The following is a 16,714-nucleotide window of genomic DNA, read 5'->3' as shown; positions in this document are numbered from 1 at the left end:
AAAATTAATTCAAGATGGATTAAAAACTTAAATGTTAGACCTAAAACCATAAAAGTCCTAGAAGAAAACCTAGGCAATACTATTCAGGACATAGGCATGGGCAAGGACTTCATGACTAAAACACCAAAAGCAATGGCAACAAAAGCCAAAATTGATAAATGGGATCTAATTAAACTAAAGAGCTTCTGCACAGCAAAAGAAACTACCATCAGAGTGAACAGGCAATCTACAGAATGGGAGAAAATTTTTACAATCTACCCATCTGACAAAGTGCTAATATCCAGAATCTACAAAGAACTTAAACAAATTTACAAGAAAAAATCAATCCCATCAAAAAGTGGGCGAAGGATATGAACAGACACTTCTCAAAAGAAGACATTTATGCAGCCAACAGACACATAAAAAAATGCTCGTCATCACTGGCTATCAGAGAAATGCAAATCAAAACCACAATGAGATACCATCTCACACCAGTTAGAATGGCGATCATTAAAAAGTTTGGAAACAACAGGTGCTGGAGAGGATGTGGAAAAACAGGAACACTTTTACACTGTTGGTGGGACTGTAAACTAGTTCAACCATTGTGGAAGACAGTGTGGCAATTCCTCAAGGATCTAGGACTAGAAATACCGTTTGACCCAGCCATCCCATTGCTGGATATCTACCCAAAGGATTATAAATAATGCTGCTATAAAGACACATGCATGTTTATTGCAGCACTATTCACAATAGCAAAGACTTGGAACCAACCCAAATCTCCATCAATGATAGACTGCATTAAGAAAATGTGGCACATCTACACCAAAGAATACTATGCAGCCATAAAAAAGATGAGTTCATGTCCTTTGTAGGGACATGGATGAAGCTGGAAACCATCGTTCTGAGAAAACTATTGCAAGGACAGAAAACCAAACACCGCATGTTCTCTCATAGCTGGGAACTGAACAATGAGATCACCTGGACACAGGGTGGGGAACATCACACACCGGCACCTGTCATGGGGTGGGAGGAGGGGGAGGGATAGCATTAGGGGATATACCTAATGTAAATGATGAGTTAATGGGTGCAGCACACCAACACGGCACACGTACCCTAGAACTTAAAGTATCAAAAAAAAAAAAAAAAAGAGTTGATGCTAACGATGGTAATAACAATGACAATAATAACAGCAGCTCTGACGTCATGGAGACTTTCTACACACACTTCATTACGCTAAGGGCTTTACCTTAGTTCATTTACTCTTTATAAGAGCACAATCAAGTCAACGTGACTAACCCCACTTAACAGATGAGGAACTTGAGGCTCAGAGGTTCAAGGTCACATGGCTGTGGCGAAAGAGAAGTCAAATACAAGCTTCTGTGATGGCAGAGCCTTGGCTCTCACCAGCCCTGAAAGACCACAGCTGGGATCTTAGCAAAAGCTAGCACCCACTTGGGTAAGGAAGGAGGGCTAAACCTCAGTTAGAGCAGGTGCACTGTTCACCTGACTTCACTTAACCCTTTCACGAGACAGCCTTCTTCCTGTGTGAACAGCCAGCGGGAGAGGTCAGTTATCCACTCCGAGTCATCTACACAGCTAGGAAGGCGTGAGGCAGGACTCAGAACCTGGTATTTCAGGCTCTACCACACCACGGTGTGTGGTGAAGCCAGGCACCAGGGTGTCACCCTCGTCCGACCCTGGGAAGACCACTGTCCCACAACAGAACAGTATTAGCACTGCTGATAAGGGAGATGCAATTCGCGCCGCGCTGCCTGCACACCAGGGCTTGAACCAAGGGCACTTCCTGTGTTCGCTCATGGGATCTGCCCAGAGGACCCTGTGTGGTGAGTCCAAATGACGGACAAGGAGCAATATGGAAATTCACTGACTGTGACCACAGGGCTGTGACACAGCCAGGCCACAGCAGGGAAGTAATAGCTTCGGGAGTTTCCTGAGGCCCAACAGGCTGCTTCCCGACCAGCCACCAGCACAGCTACATAAACAGGGAGTTTTTTGGCCAACTCTTGCCCCAAAAGCTAGGAGCGTCCAGAGAACTCTCCGGCGTCTCAGTCTGAGTACAGATGGGCTTGGATCACACAGCAGAGCACTCACACACGGCCCCCAGAGACTGCAGTCATGACAACCCCTGTTTTACAGACGACAAAAATGAAGCTCAGAGCTGTTTGTGATTTCCCACAAGTCACCAGCAAGTGGCTGAGATCTGACCTTAGGTGCTTCTAAGACCACAACCCGTCGTCTCTGCTCCAGCACCTGCACTGTGTTTATAACCGGTTCCCCCACCTGGGTTCCGGATCTCTCTAGCTGTAGGGACTCTGCTGGAAAACAAACCCAGAGGTAGTCAGTTCTCGCCTAAGCCAGGCCTGGGCACCTCTGAGGGCCCAGAGCTTAAAACCCTGACACATAAAGTGAGGGGTAGCCGCTGGAGCAGTCCCCACCTGAATCACAGAGCTGTCCCTGGGTGCTCCCCAGCCTCTGACCATCTTGCCTCGGACCACCCCAGGGAGGGGGCCAGGTCTCATCTCTGAATCCCCCATGCTGGGCCCTGGGCCGGGTGGATGGCTGGTGCTTGGGAGGGAACTGCTGAACCCAAGACCCAGTGCACACTGGGACTGGGCCAATGACAGAGTCTGGGGCCTGTGATTGGCTTCCAAACAGAAGGGATATTGAGTCTCCATCTGGGGGACTAGCATGTGCCACCAGGTGTCAAGATCGAGTGGGATGCCGATTAAGATCCTGGCTTGGACTGGGGCAGGAGGTGGGATGTGAACCCTTGTCCAGTGGCCCATGTTGGGGAGGTGCTGCAGAGAGATGCCCCACTGATACCTGGGCACCACCCAGGGGAGAGGCCAGTGGGTGCTCAGACCTGGGCTGGGCAGAGGGGTGGTCCCGGGACCCCTACCCACATACAACTCACCACAGATGCACTGTGTATCAGTTTGTGTGCTGTGTGTATAACTGTGCCCTACAGAGAAACATCTCTAAAAAGAAAGAAAAAGTTAAAAAAAAAAAAAGTAAGCCAGCAAGGACAAACGTTCACTCCCATCGACAATGAGCGGTTTAGATAACCCCTGAGTGAGGGCGTTTCCTGCCCCACCTTCCTCCAAATAAACCCACGATAGCGTGCGTGGCAGCCTTCAAACCCCGATCACACCCTGGAAGCTTCTGAGGAAAGGCTCCGATGCCAGGTGCAGAGAAAAGAATGACCAGGAAAGCCTGTTGCCTGAGATAAGTCCTGACCGTGATGCCAGTGGCCGCTCACTCACTGCTTACCCAACTTGCTCCCTTAAACCCCAGAGCGGTACACGAGGACAGAGGGTGCCGGTGAGGAAGCTGAACTCTGCGCCTGGGAGGCAGGACGAGGACTGAGAGCAGGTCCACTGGGCTGCCGTGCTCGAGGGCGGAAGGCCCAGGTGCCATGCGGCCTGGGGGTCTCAGAGCTGCCTGAGGCTTGTCAGGTGCATGTCAGGATGCAGAGACCCCTTTATGTCCCCGTATTCACACGCTCCCTTCCGAGGGGTCACCTGTCGTTGCAGCTAGCTTGTCTTCCCTCCAGAAGAATCACTTTCCTCCTTTCCTCCCACCTGTCCCTGACTCATGGTTTCCAGAAAATGGAAATTCAGTTGACAGCAAACCTCATGTGCAGCGCCTGCCGCGTGCCATGTGCTCTCCAAGGGCTCCCCATGCGTCAGCCGTGCAGCAATCCCAGAACTCGGCTGGGCGGGTGCTCTTGGCACCCCCATTTTATAGGCCGGAAAATGGAAACACAGTGAGGGACTGCCCTGGCCCCAGGCTACACAGCTGGTGAGAGCTGGGATCTGAACCTGGGAGCCTGGCCGCAGCGTCTGTGCTCTACCATCTCAACAACAACGTCTCACAAGGAGGGTGGCCCGGCTCACACCTAAGGAGGACGACGATTTCCCCACATCACAAGGGCACTGGTGGGCACATGGTGGCTCGCGCCTGTAATCCCAGCACTTCAGGAGGCTGAGGTGGGAGGATCACTTGAGGCCAGGAGTTCAAGACTAGCTTGGGCAACATAAAGAGATCCCATCTCTAAAAAGAAAGAAAAAGTTAAAAAAAAAAAAGTAAGCCAGGCAGGTGGTGTGCACCTGTAGTCCCAGCTACTTGGGAGTCTGAGGTGGGAGAATTCCTTGAGCCCAGGTGTTCGAGGCTGCAGTGACCTGTAACTGTGGCACTGTACTCCAGCCTCAGTGACAGAGTATCTTAAAAAACGAAAGGGAGGGGAGCACTGAGGTTTTTTTTTTAACTATTTTTTTTTTTTTTGAGACGGAATCTCACCCTGTCGCCCAGGCTGGAGTGCAGTGGCGTGATCTCGGCTCAATGCAAGCTCCACCTCCTGGTTTCACGCCATTCTCCTGCCTCAGCCTCCTGAGTAGCTGGGACTACAGGCGCCCGTCACCACGCCCAGCTAATTTTTTGTATTTTTAGTACAGGCGGGGTTTCACTGTGTTAGTCATGATGGTCTCAATTTCCCGACCTCGTGATCCACCCGCCTCGGCCTCCCAAAGTGCTGGAATTACAGGCGTGAGCCACCGTGCCCGGCCATTTGTTTACTTTTAAAATAAAGAATATTCTAGGCAGAAATGTCACGAAATACAGAACTCTAAGGAGATTTGAAGTCACCCACAATCAGAGGAGTCAGGGTCCCCATGGGGGGCTATGAGCCCCAGCAACAGGCCCATGGTCACTTGTCACTCCTGAGCCTGTTCTGTGAACCGTGAGCGTGGTCTGCACTCCCAGGTGCTCAGCCCAGTGGGAGGCTTCGGCCTGTCTGAGGCGGGGTCTGGACAGAAGCCTCCTCCTCTGGGTCTCCCAGCCTGGGGCTCCACTTCCTGGCAGCTCCCACAAGTCCCAGAGGGGTGCAGGGGAAGGAGGGAGAGGACAAGTGGACTTCCTTGCCTTGGCCCAGACCAGCTTGGAAGTCTGTGACCCCAGTCTGACCAGGTTGGTGGATGAATGGCAGGCGCTGGACACAGGTTGTCGTGGAGGTGAGGCTGGGTGTCCCCAGACTGGCAGGCCCACAAGGAAGGAATGAGGAACCCTCCTGTGCATGGGCCTCTCTGTGACAGGCCTTGGCACAGGCCCCAGTGGTTAGCAGAGTCCCTGCCTTGAGACTGCCCTGGCTCTGGGTGGGCCTGTTATCCTAGGATGGGATGCCCCTGGCCACTGGGGCAGTCTCCCACTTGGCCAAGCCAGGCCTGGGATGGGAGGGCAGGCAGCAGGCAGGGTGTGAGGGACCTGACTGCCCACCCAGGAAGAAGGAAAGAGGGCTGCGCCCTGCCCAGTTCAGGGAGGGAGGGGGTGGGCAGGCAGGCAGGTGCCTGACGCATCCTGCTGACCCCAACATGCCTCAGGCATAAGGCACCTGCACATTTAACCCTCCCATGAATGGGGCCTTAGAACCCCCATTTCACAGATGAGAAACGGAGGCCCAGAGAGGTTCAGATACTTGTCAAAGGTCACAGAACTAATGGGGGACATGCTGGGCCCAAACAAGGCTTTGTGAGTGCAAAGCTCGGTCTCCCACCTCACGCAGCTCCATTGGGATTTTAACCCAGTTCAGAAGATGCCACCTCAACTAGAGCCCTGTGCTGCTCTGTGGACAGGACGCTTCCTGCCAGCCTCGCTGCTTTTCCTGACTCACAGAATCTCCCACAAGGTGTGGGCAGAATGTGGTGGCCTCAGGGTGGCCTGATGCTTGGGAAGGCCTGGGGCATGACAAGGCTCATGCGGGAGCACATTCAGACCACTTTGCTCCCACTATGCAACATCCAGAAATATCTGCTCCCTTTAAAGACAAACCAACTGCTCCGGGGATTTGATCCCAGGCTGAAAAACAGCGGCTGTTACCCCTGAGGCTGGGATACCTCAGGAAAACTCCCTCTCTCTCCACCTGTGCGGTCATCCCATCCGGGACCTTCCCAGGCCCCACAGCAGATCTGCTAGCCTTAAATGCTCCAGGGACCTTTGAGTTTCTACAGAGTTACCATGTGCTCCAGGAATGAGCAGTTTTAAGTTTCCAAACAGGATGGGCATGGTGGCTCATGCCTGTAATCCTAGCACTTTGGGAGGCCAAGGTGGGCAGATCACTTGAGGTCAAGAGTTCAAGACCAGCCTGGCCAATGTGGCGAAATCCTGTCTCTACTAAAAAACACAAAAATTAGCTGGGCTAGGTGGTAGACGCCTGTAATCCCAGCTACTGGGGAGGTTGAGGCAGGAGAATGGCTTGAACCTGCGAGGCAGAGGTTGCAGTGAGCTGAGATCGCACCACTGCACTGCAGCCTGGGCGACAGAACGAGACTCCATCGCAAAAAAAAAAGAAAAAGAAAAAGTAAGTACATATAAAAAAGAACTACCTAGAAGAATCACAGACTTTTTAAAAATTACAAAACAGGCTGGGCACAGTGGCTCACACCTGTAATCTTTGGGAGGCTGAAGTGGGCAGATCACTTGAGGTCAGGAGTTCGAGACCAGCCTGGCCAACATGGCAAAACCCCGTCTCTACTAAAAATACAAAAATTAGTTGGGCTTGGTGGCGGGCACCTGTGATTCTAGCTACTGGGGAGGCTGAGGCAGGAGAATGGCTTGAACCTTGGAGGAAGAAGTTGCAGTGGGCGGAACTACTGCAGATAAGTCCCCTGGCCCTGTCTCCGGGTCATTAGAACAACCCCAAATTCATCTGCATTTCCCTGAAGTTCCCCAAGGGAGGGGCCTCTTCCAGCTGAGCTGCGGCCCATCAAGGGCTCTTTTAAAATCTAACGTTTGCAAAGAGTCCCCAGCAGTAGATGGGAGCCGATCAGGGCCGATCAGAAGCACGTCCTACCCCTGTGGCCCCAGTGTGCCGCAGTTCCACACTCTGCCCATCTGAGCTCTACAGCAGCCCCGCTGAGCCCTTGATGTCACTGCTCTTAGCACTTGGCAATACTTAGGTTCAGAGGGACTGAGTACAGGGACCAGTATGGTATTTGGCGTAAAGTCTGGCCTGGCGTAGGTATGCAACAAAAGCTGGATGAAAGAATGAATAAATAGGTGGATAAATGAAGGTGTGAATCACACACAGGTGCCCAGCAGGAAAAGAGCTGGACTCTAAATGACTACAAATCCCAAAGCTCTTCTTCGCCTCCCGAATCTGCGTTCTTTTCATCACCCCACCCCGCCTGCACCTCACGCGGTGATTTTTTTTCCACATCAGCCTCGACCTGCATTTGGAATAGTTTTACTTTTCAAGGATCTTCAGGAAATTTTTGCAACTTAGGTTACTTTTCACAAGTGTCAAATTCTAATGATGCAGGGACCTTCCTGTGGGAACACGCAGCAACTGATCAGTCCTCCGAGAAGACACGCATTTTACAGACAAGAAACCTGAAGCCCAGAGGAGCCAAGAACACTGGCCACAGTTCCACAGTAGCTCAGGCCTGCGGCTGCATTTCCTCAACGCGGAGATGCAAGCTTCCTGCAGTCCAGGATTGCGATGAATGCCATGTGGCTTTTCTCTCTCAAAGCACTGTTAGGGCATCAATGACGCATCTCACTCTCAATAGTACGGTCAAGTGGCGGGAACACAGCTGCATCATAAATGGTGGCTACTCCCGTGGGCCAGGTGTTCACCTCGCAGAGGTGTCTGCTCTGTGCCAGGCACTCAGGGATGGCCCCTCCCATCTCTTTCCCAATGTCAGACGCAGCCATATTTGTGCCACCTCCCAGCCTGGGACCAGAGGCTCAGAGAGGATGACCAACCTTCCAAGGTCACAACTAGTATGTGGCACAGGTGGGACAGGAACCTAGCATGGTCTGACTCTGAGTCTGTGCCTTTCCTGGTGTATCTCACTTTGGAGCCCTTTGAGCAGCTGGGGTTGTTTGGGTCCAACCAGTTTGAGGCCTCCAGTGAGCCAGCAACTGAAGCAGCCTGCTGGGTGTGGGGAGGGAAGTTGTTGGGAAAACACAGTTATCAGGCCCAAATTGTGTTGAGCTCCCCCAAGGTGGAAGAGGCTGCTGGAAACATAATCCCATTTTGTGGAGGTTTTGGGGCTGGGCGTGAGCTGCTCCTCTGCGTAGCCCCATCGAGAACCCCTCCTGGCTTGCCCTGACTGTCCTGGGCCCTTGGCAATGGCCCCGACCCCCACCTGTGCCCTGGCAGCTGGGTGATGTGGCGCAGGCAGGGGGTCTGGACGCAGATGGGGGAGAACAGAGTCCTCATTCATGAGCATGTTCATGAAGAAGGAAAAAATGTGTGCCAACTGCGTTATGAAACTCAAACCTTTAGTGCTTAATGAGAAATAAGAGTCAGGCCCAAAACAGCAGAAGGCCCAGTGGTTCATGGTGTTTGCAAAAACCAGCTGGAATTGGGTAACTGGAGTGGACAGCAGGGCCAGTCTCTGGCCTGGAAGCTTCTATCTCCATCAGAGCAAGGGGATCCCCTCCAAAAATCCGGAGGGGTGCCCTAACCCAGCAGCCGCTGGGAGAGCTGGCACCTTTCTTTGCCTTGAAGACGCTCAGGTCTGTGATGTGTTCTTGGAGACACTCTCTTAGTGGGATCTGGAATTCCACTTGGCTGGGGGTGGAGGTCACTGAATGCAGTATGCCCTCACCCAACCTCTGCTGCTGGGACCACGAGGTGGGGCTGGTCCTGAACCCCTGGGCACACTCCACCCTTTCCTCTCCGGCGCCAAAGTCAGGGCAGAGGAGGTTATGTGGGGACGCCGCCTCCACGATCTCCTTCAAACCAGCAGAAGCCATCTTGTGACTGTGTGTGCCCATGTGTTCACCTTCGCAGACACCACAGGCCTTGCTAGTAGAGCACAGGGGGCACCCCAAGGTGCCTCCCAGCCATTTCTCCAGCTCATCAGGCCCTCAGAAGCTGCCCTCTGTCCCTCCAAACCCTGAGCAGACTCCAGGAGCAACACACACATGACAGAATGAACAAACGCTGCCCAGCCGCGTGACGACACAGGGCCTCAGGGAAACCCTGCCCACCCACACAGACAACACCCCAGGCACCGGGCTGCCAAGTGGCCTCCCTGTAGGCTGAGGGCCCCGGGAGCCCTGGTTCTAGACAGGCGTCATGCACTGGATAAATGTGACAACACAGCTGTACCCCCAACCCCTCCGAAAAGTCCAGCAACCACAAGCAGTTGCATCTGAAAATGCCCATCTCTGGATTCAAAGCTCCTGAGAGTGCGGCAGAGCCTGTTCCGAAGGAAGGAGTTTGTGGAGCGAGAAAGCGGGAGGTGTTTGCTGAGTGTCTGCAGACCTGAGCTTGTCTGTGGAACCACATGGCTCTGCGAGGGGCTGAAGGGAACAGTCAATGAGGTCCCTCAAACTGGGGCTCCAGGAACCAGGTGCTCACGGGTTTGAGACGTGTCAGGTGGAACGTGTGGATGGCAAGGCTGGAGAGACCCTTAGGGGTCACGGATTAAGAACTGTACTCCCCACTACCTTAGTCACACAACTGAGCTTCAGGGAGTGGAAGGGACAGGCACAGAAGGAGCCAGCTCAGAAGCCACACCACCCAGGGCAGCCCCGGGTCCACGGGTCTCCTACACCCACACCCAGGCACACGCAACACCAGTGTGCGCACACAGACACCCAGGCACACGGCACAAATACGCAGAGCCACATACCCAAGACAGACTCACACACTCCTGCCCATGACCCCTCACTCACTCAGACACACACATATGCACAGATGCTCACACCCCAAAGACACATGGCATACATGGCTCACACAATACAAACACACATGGGCTCATGCACATACCTGCAAACATATACAGAGAAACACGCATGCTCTCCAACCCTAGAGCACAAATGGTTATACCCACATGCATGCAGCCACAGCCACTCGTGCACAAAACTAGCACAAGTGAGTAGACATACCCACTCTTGTGCATTTAACACACACACACACACCCCCACACAGAGAAATCCACATGCATGCCCACACCCATCTCCTATAAACACACACACTCAGCAGACCACGTGTGCCGTCGCACCCACATCCACCCATGGCCGTTCACGCACACAAAGACACTCACAAGCTCAGATGATCCCGCACACCCAACACACCAGAGATGTCCACATACTCATAGACACACTTGGGAACCCTTGTGCTCCTGCACACCCTGGCTGATGTATCCAGATCCTCACACACACAAACTCGTGCAGACATATGTACACATGTATGCTTGGGCATGTACCTTACACATGTGCCCAGGCACTCAAGCATACAGGTACAAAGCCACGCATGCACCCCACGTGTGTGCATACACACACCATATGTTCACAGATACACAACCACAGCCACCTGTGCACACACCCACGTGTCCCTCACCCACCTGTACATATGCACCCTGTATGCCTATACTCACAGCCACACTTGTGCTTATGCACACTCTTGCACACACCAGCTTGTGTGCACTCACACACACACCACTCTACCTGCGTAGTTTGAACCAACACACACAGCCGCACCCAGCAGCAAAGCCCATTCTCCTCCCGCCTGCCCTGGGGGCGCGCACACGGGGAGCACTCACAGCAGCTTGAGGATTTCCACATAGCAGCCGAGCGTGCGGTCGGCCTGGGGGCCCAGCTCGATGCTCATGGTGCTGCAGGCGGGGCTGACCATGAGGCAGTCGATGAGGTTGGGCTCACTGTCGTTGCCCGCACTGGCCGTCAGCGCCGGCTTGGCAGTGCTGGTGCGTTCCACCTCCACGTGGATCTCACTGGAGGCCACGACCACCGACTTGAGCCGGGCCTCAGACAGCGTGGCTTCCTGAGACACCAGGTCCGGGCTGGGGTGCAGAAGGCGCAGAGGTAAAGTGGGCTTCCGGTCGCACGGCTGCTGGCAGCCATTCCGGATTTCCTTCAGGCTCGGGGAATTGTCGCGGCTGGGGGAAGAGGCGGGAGAGGGCACATGAGTACAGGCACCGTTCATGATGCACCATGACCCACCAGGCTAAAGGCCTTCCTGAATCCCAGGATGAGGCCACAATGTAATACTATCATCATCCCTGTGCTAGAAATGAGGAAACTGAGGCTCCGCCTGGGTGCGCGGCTTGCCCATGGTCTAGACAGGAAGAGGTGGGGATGGCAGCCCAACCCAGGCTGCCTGTCTCTATAGTCCATGCTGTCACTTCAGCACATAACAGGCGCTCAATAAACATTTGCTGACCGACTGAGTGGATGCTGATCTCTACATGACAGCCATAAGGCTCTTGGCATTCTCCACCAAAACACCACTGGCCACTTTCTTGATAAGCCAACGGGATCTACTATTTTGCTTTTAGTTGCTTCCTGTGGTTTAACTACCTACCAATCCCTGACCTCATGCCACAATGTCCTCCAGGACTCTGCTCTCCTGCCCTCAAAGTGAGCAAGCTCAATATCTGCCCTCCTCCTGGGAACCCACTTCAATGGGATCCCAAACCCCAGAATTCCAGTCTGGGCCCTGGAGTCTAGCCCTCCTGTCTGCAGAACCCCCACTCCTCCTGGGTAACCTTCCAGGCACAGCATCTCTAACTGCCCGGAGGAACAGAAGCCTACACAAGGTGTTAACAGGTGTTAGCTCAGAAAGGGGCTCTATGGCATTATTAATCTCACATTTGTTAGGGAAATGCTGGGGCAAACGAGATGACATTAGGCCTCTTAACGGCAGGATCTGTCAGAGCCTTGACCTGGTTAAAGTCCCTCCTCTGACTGAGTGCTTCCCAAGGTGCCCAGTTGCCTGGGAGGTGCATTGTTGTAAGGGACAGTAGTAGCATCAACGGGTTCCTCTGCTGGTGCCCATGGCCGGCACAGTGCTAAGTGCAGTCATACAGATGCTCACAGACATCACTGAACAGTGATTCCTGTCTCTGTGCCACAGGCGAGGAAAGACAGTCTCAGAAGTTAAATGATCTACCCCTAATTAAACAGCCCATGAGTTGATGGAGATGGGATTTGAAACCAGATCTCCCGGACCCCAAAGCCCAGGATCCTTCTAACTAGGTTGGCTTCCAAGGTCCCCTAAGATCTGTGCAGGTCCCCTCCTCCAGGAAGTCTTACTTGATTTCTTCCTGCTACTCTTGCCCTTCCTACCCTCGAACTCCTCCTAAACCAAAGCTTTCCACCCCTGGCTGGACACCAGGATCCCCCAGGTATACTTCTAAACATCCCAAAGCCCAGTTAGACAGGAATCTCCAGGGTGGGACCTGGACACGAGCAATTTTTAAGGTTCCTCATGTGTGTGGTCAAGGTTGAGATCCACTAATCCAAGACTTCGAGCACAACAGCATGATTGAGAACAGCTGCTTGTCTAGTCCTTCCCCAGATGTGTCACAGGCATGGATCTTGTGCCTCTAAAGGGCCTCCCAGGCTTGAGGACAGGGCCACAATGCGGGCATTCTGCTTGGGGAACTGTTGTGGCTGGGGGAAGCGGTGGGAGGGAGCCTGTGAGCAGCCCCTCCAAGGGCTGTGTGCAGAACTTGAGCCCCATGCACAGGAAGGGTCTGAGTGGATCCAGCACATGCCAGGAACCAGGCCCGAGCTGAGCCCACCAAGGGTGTTTAATAAATATACTTTCAGCTTTGCTGGGACAAATAATCCGCCGGCTGAAGTCCGAGAATTCTATCGTTGATAAAAACTTGTGTGTGGTCTGTGATGGGGGGAGACCTAAATTCTTTGGTTCAGATCTGATTTGCTCCCTAAGTGCTCAACACTCCATTTCTCTTTGTTTGCCTTTGCCGGGTTTTAAAAGTGGATTTTCAAGGCTGTTTGGCTCAGATTGGTGATTTTCGAGAGAGCCATGCTAACCTGGGTCAAGCTGTCTGTTCTTTTCAGTGTGAGTACATTGTGTACATTTGCCCACAAAGAGCACTGTGGATGGCCTGGAGGACATGACGGGCTTTATCTTGAAGGGACTGACTGAGGGGGCGTCATGGACCTGAGCCCAAGAAACGAGTTGGCAGTATCGTGCTTCTCTGGGTGACATCCAGGAAACTTATGGCATCAGCTGGAACCCAAGCTAACATGGGCTCCGAGGGGGCTCAGCATCGCTGAGCCAGGGTGGGCGGGAGGCAGCAGGCACTGTCTCACCCTCGCCAGCCTCCAACCTGGCATCTCCTTGCCACAGCCACCTAACAGTTCCCCAGGGTCACATCCGCCCCCTACTCCATCCTCCTCACAGCAGCAGCCAGAGGGGAATGGAACTGAAATCCCATCACGTCCCTTCTCCACTTACAACCCACTATGGACTCTCCAACGCTCCCAGGATAAAAGTTCTGCCACTGAAACCCAGGACAGCCCCGCTACTTACAGTGTGATCCCCAGTCCACGGCTTCGCCTGAGAGCTTGTGAGACAAGCAGAGTCTCAGGTCCTGCCCCAGACCTGCTGAATCCGAATCTTCATTTTAATGCCAACCCCTAGCGAGTCCCAGGCACCAGGAGGTGTGAGAAGCTGCCTATTCATGGCCCAGCGCTGCTTCTCTCTCCAACTCCATCTTTTGCTTCCCTTTCCTTCTCTCTGCTCCAGTCACACTGGATTTCCTTTGGCTCCTCCCCCGCAGGGACCTCCACATTCAGCGTGCAGCAGAATGACTTGTGCAGTTTGTTTAGAATGCAGACTCCTGGGCCGTACCCCAGAAATACTGCAGCCAGGAATCTATTTTAAAGCAGTCCAGGTGATTCTGAAGTAGTGGTTCAAGGACCCGTAGATACAAAAACATTGTAGACGGGCACGGTGGCTCACCCCTGTAATCCCAGCACTTTTGGAGGCTGAGGGGGGAATTTCACTTGAGGCCAGGAGTTTGACACCAGTCTGACCAACATAGCAAAATCCCATCTCTACTAAAAATACAAAAAAAAACAATAAAATAAAATAAAATAAAATAAAATAAAATAAAATAAAAATTAGCCAGGTGTGGTGGTGCACACCTGTAATCCCACCTACTTGGGTGGCTGAGGCATGAAAATTGCTTGAACACAGGATGCAGAGGTTGCAGTGGGCAGAGATTGCGCCACTGCACTCCAGCCTGGGTGACAGAGTGAAACTGTTTCCAAAAAAATCCAAAAAACAAAAACAAAATCATTGTGACCAATGGCACCTTCACCCATCACTGCCAGGCCTTTGCCCGTGTGGTTCTCTCCCTGGGTCACCCTCTCCCTGCTTCTTACCTGGAGAACAGCCAGGAGGTATCAACGTAAGTATCACCTCCCCGAGGCTCCTTCTAAAAACAGATGCCAGGGCCATCCTAATTAAATCAGAATGGCACTGGGAGGGTCCTGGGCACCCTTTTGTTTCTTTCTTTTTAAAAAAAAAACCTGAGATATAACCCAAGGTACGCTGGTAAATGTCTAACAACCAACTCTCCAAAGAAAGAAGCCCTGATCTGGCCGGGGGCAGTGGCTCACGCCTGTAATTCCAGCACTTTGGGAAGCTGAGGCAGGCAAATCACTTGAGGTCAGGAGTTCGAGACCAGCCTAGCCAACAAAGTAAAACCCCATCTCTACCAAAAATACAAGGATTAGCCAGGTGTGGTGGCCCACACCTGTAATCCCAGCTACTCAAGAAGCTGAGGCAGGAGAATCGCTTGAACCCAGGAGGTGGAGGCTGCAGCGAGCCAAGATTGTGCCACTGCACTCCAGCCTGGGCGACAAGAGCGAAGCTCTGTCTCAAAAAAAGGAAGAAGCCCTGATCTGCAGTGCTTACCAATCTCTTTTGTGTAAATACTCCCACCACAGCTACTTCAAGCTACCGATATGGTATCATTACAGAACTTGGAAGGGATGTGTTCCCAAAAGAAATGGGTGAGCTGGCTCCTGCACACTCTGGGTATAACTTAAATACTATAGGCCAGGCGCGGTGGCTCACGCCTGTAATCCCAGCACTTTGGGAGGCCAAGGTGGGCAGATCACGAGGTCAGGAGATTGAGACCATCCTGGCTAACATGGTGAAACCCCGTCTCTACTAAAAATGTGAAAAGTGCAGGCCTGGCACTACCCTCTGGCTTCCGTTTTCTCCTCTTTTTGCCTCACCGTGTTGTCAGCTCCAGAACAAGCACTTGGGAATGAGCAGCCTCCCATCTCCACATTCTGGCCCCTGGAGTCCCTGCACTTCTTTCTCATCAGGGAAGTGATTCAAGGTGGGACACGGTCCCCTTTGAACATCGGGACCTGAGGCTGAAGGCATTAAAACAGTGACCCTCTCTCATGGCCTGCTGCAAGGAAGCAGCCCCTGATTTATTAAATGCCTTTTCCTGCCCCTTCCCCAGATCTCAGCAGTATGGCATTTGTTTGAGAAGTCCCCCCTGCCAGGTTTTCAGCGACTCCGAATGCTCTACCGCCTTCGTTTTGAGAAAAGACTGAAATACCCTCCTGCCGTATCCCTAGCTCTGGCGGGGTCTGGACTCATGTTGGTCCCCTTAGAGTTGTGCAGTGTACCACCTGAACAACTGGGTGGCTGCAGCAGAGACCACTGCGTTCTGCATGTCACATCCCCTCCAATGACACCAGAGGTCACTGCAGAAAGTTCTCCATAAAGTAATGGCATCTGCATCAGTCTGCATCCCGGGAGCAGTTCTCAGCCAGCAAGGGATGGGAGCTGGTGAGTGACTCCCCCAGCATAGCCAGCCTCGGCTGAGCAACTCTCAGCACAGCAACTCTCAGTGTGTTCCGCATGGCCTCCTGGGGCACAGTGGGAGTGCATGCCAACTGCCTGAAGTGGTCACCTGATTGCTTACTTGCTTGCTTATTTATTTATTTATTTTTGAGAAGGAGTCTCACTCTGTTGCCCAGGCTGGAGTGCAGTGGTATGATCTCGGCTCACTGCAACCTCTGCCTCCCAGGTTCAAGCTATTCTCCTGCCTCAGCCTCCTGAGTAGCTGAGTAGTCATGTGCCACCACGCCCGGCTAATTTTTGTATTTTTTTAGTAGAGACGGGGTTTCACCATGTTGGCCAGGCTGGACTCAAACTCCTGACCTCAAGTGATCTGCCTGCCTTGGCCTCCCAAAGTGCTGGGATTACAGGTGTGAGCCACCACACCCAGCCTCATCTGCTTATTAATTCATACTTTACTGCTGTCCTTCCTTCCCTGTCCCCCAGTGTTTCCTGGGACCATCTTCCTAGGAAGCCACTTCCACCCAAATGCTGGTCTTAGAGTTTCCTTTTGGAGGCTCCAAAGCCAGGCGGAGACCCTGCCTCACCTCTTCCGGTCACTTGCTACCCCACCACTCAGTTTTATTGCTCGCACGGTTTTTCTTACCCTCTGACATGATCTTGCACATTTACTTGTACATGATCTCTTCCTGGTAGAATGGAAGCCCCAAAAGAGCAGGGAATTTGTGATCTTGCTCGCTCTCTAGCACTGAAATTGTGTCAAGCACAAGGCAGGTGCTCAAGAAAAACAGGTGCAGTGGCTCACGCCTGTAACCTCAGCATTCTGGGAGGCCAAAGTGGGAAGACTGCTTAAGCCCAGGAGTTTGAGGCCAGCCTGGGTAACATAGCAAGATCCTGTCTTTACAAAAAAAATTTTAAATATTAGCCACGAGTGGTGGCATGTGCCTGTGGTCCTAGCTACTTGGGAGGCTGATGTGGGAGGACTGCTTGAGTCCAGGAGTTTGAGGCTGCAGCGAGCTATGACTGCACCACTGTATTCCAGCACAGCCTAAGTGACAGAGTGAGACCCTGTATCGAAAAAATAAAACCATGCAAATCATGGGC

At 52.7% G+C, this 16,714-nt stretch overlaps 1 protein-coding gene across 3 annotated transcripts in view; it reads right to left on the bottom strand.

Moving 5' to 3' along the window:
- CMIP (c-Maf inducing protein) overlaps positions 1-16,714 on the bottom strand; it is a 263,458-nt gene that overhangs the window by 20,891 nt on the left and 225,853 nt on the right. For all 3 annotated transcript variants that reach the window (XM_038008220.2, XM_038008223.2, XM_038008222.2), the window contains one exon: positions 10,554-10,907. In XM_038008220.2, coding sequence (XP_037864148.1) covers positions 10,554-10,907 — 354 coding nt within the window. The remainder of the gene's footprint in view (positions 1-10,553; positions 10,908-16,714) is intronic.

Source organism: Chlorocebus sabaeus, chromosome 5 (genome assembly GCF_047675955.1).
Source record: "Chlorocebus sabaeus isolate Y175 chromosome 5, mChlSab1.0.hap1, whole genome shotgun sequence".
Classification (NCBI taxonomy): domain Eukaryota; kingdom Metazoa; phylum Chordata; class Mammalia; order Primates; family Cercopithecidae; genus Chlorocebus; species Chlorocebus sabaeus.
This window is presented reverse-complemented; position numbering and strand designations above follow the sequence as displayed.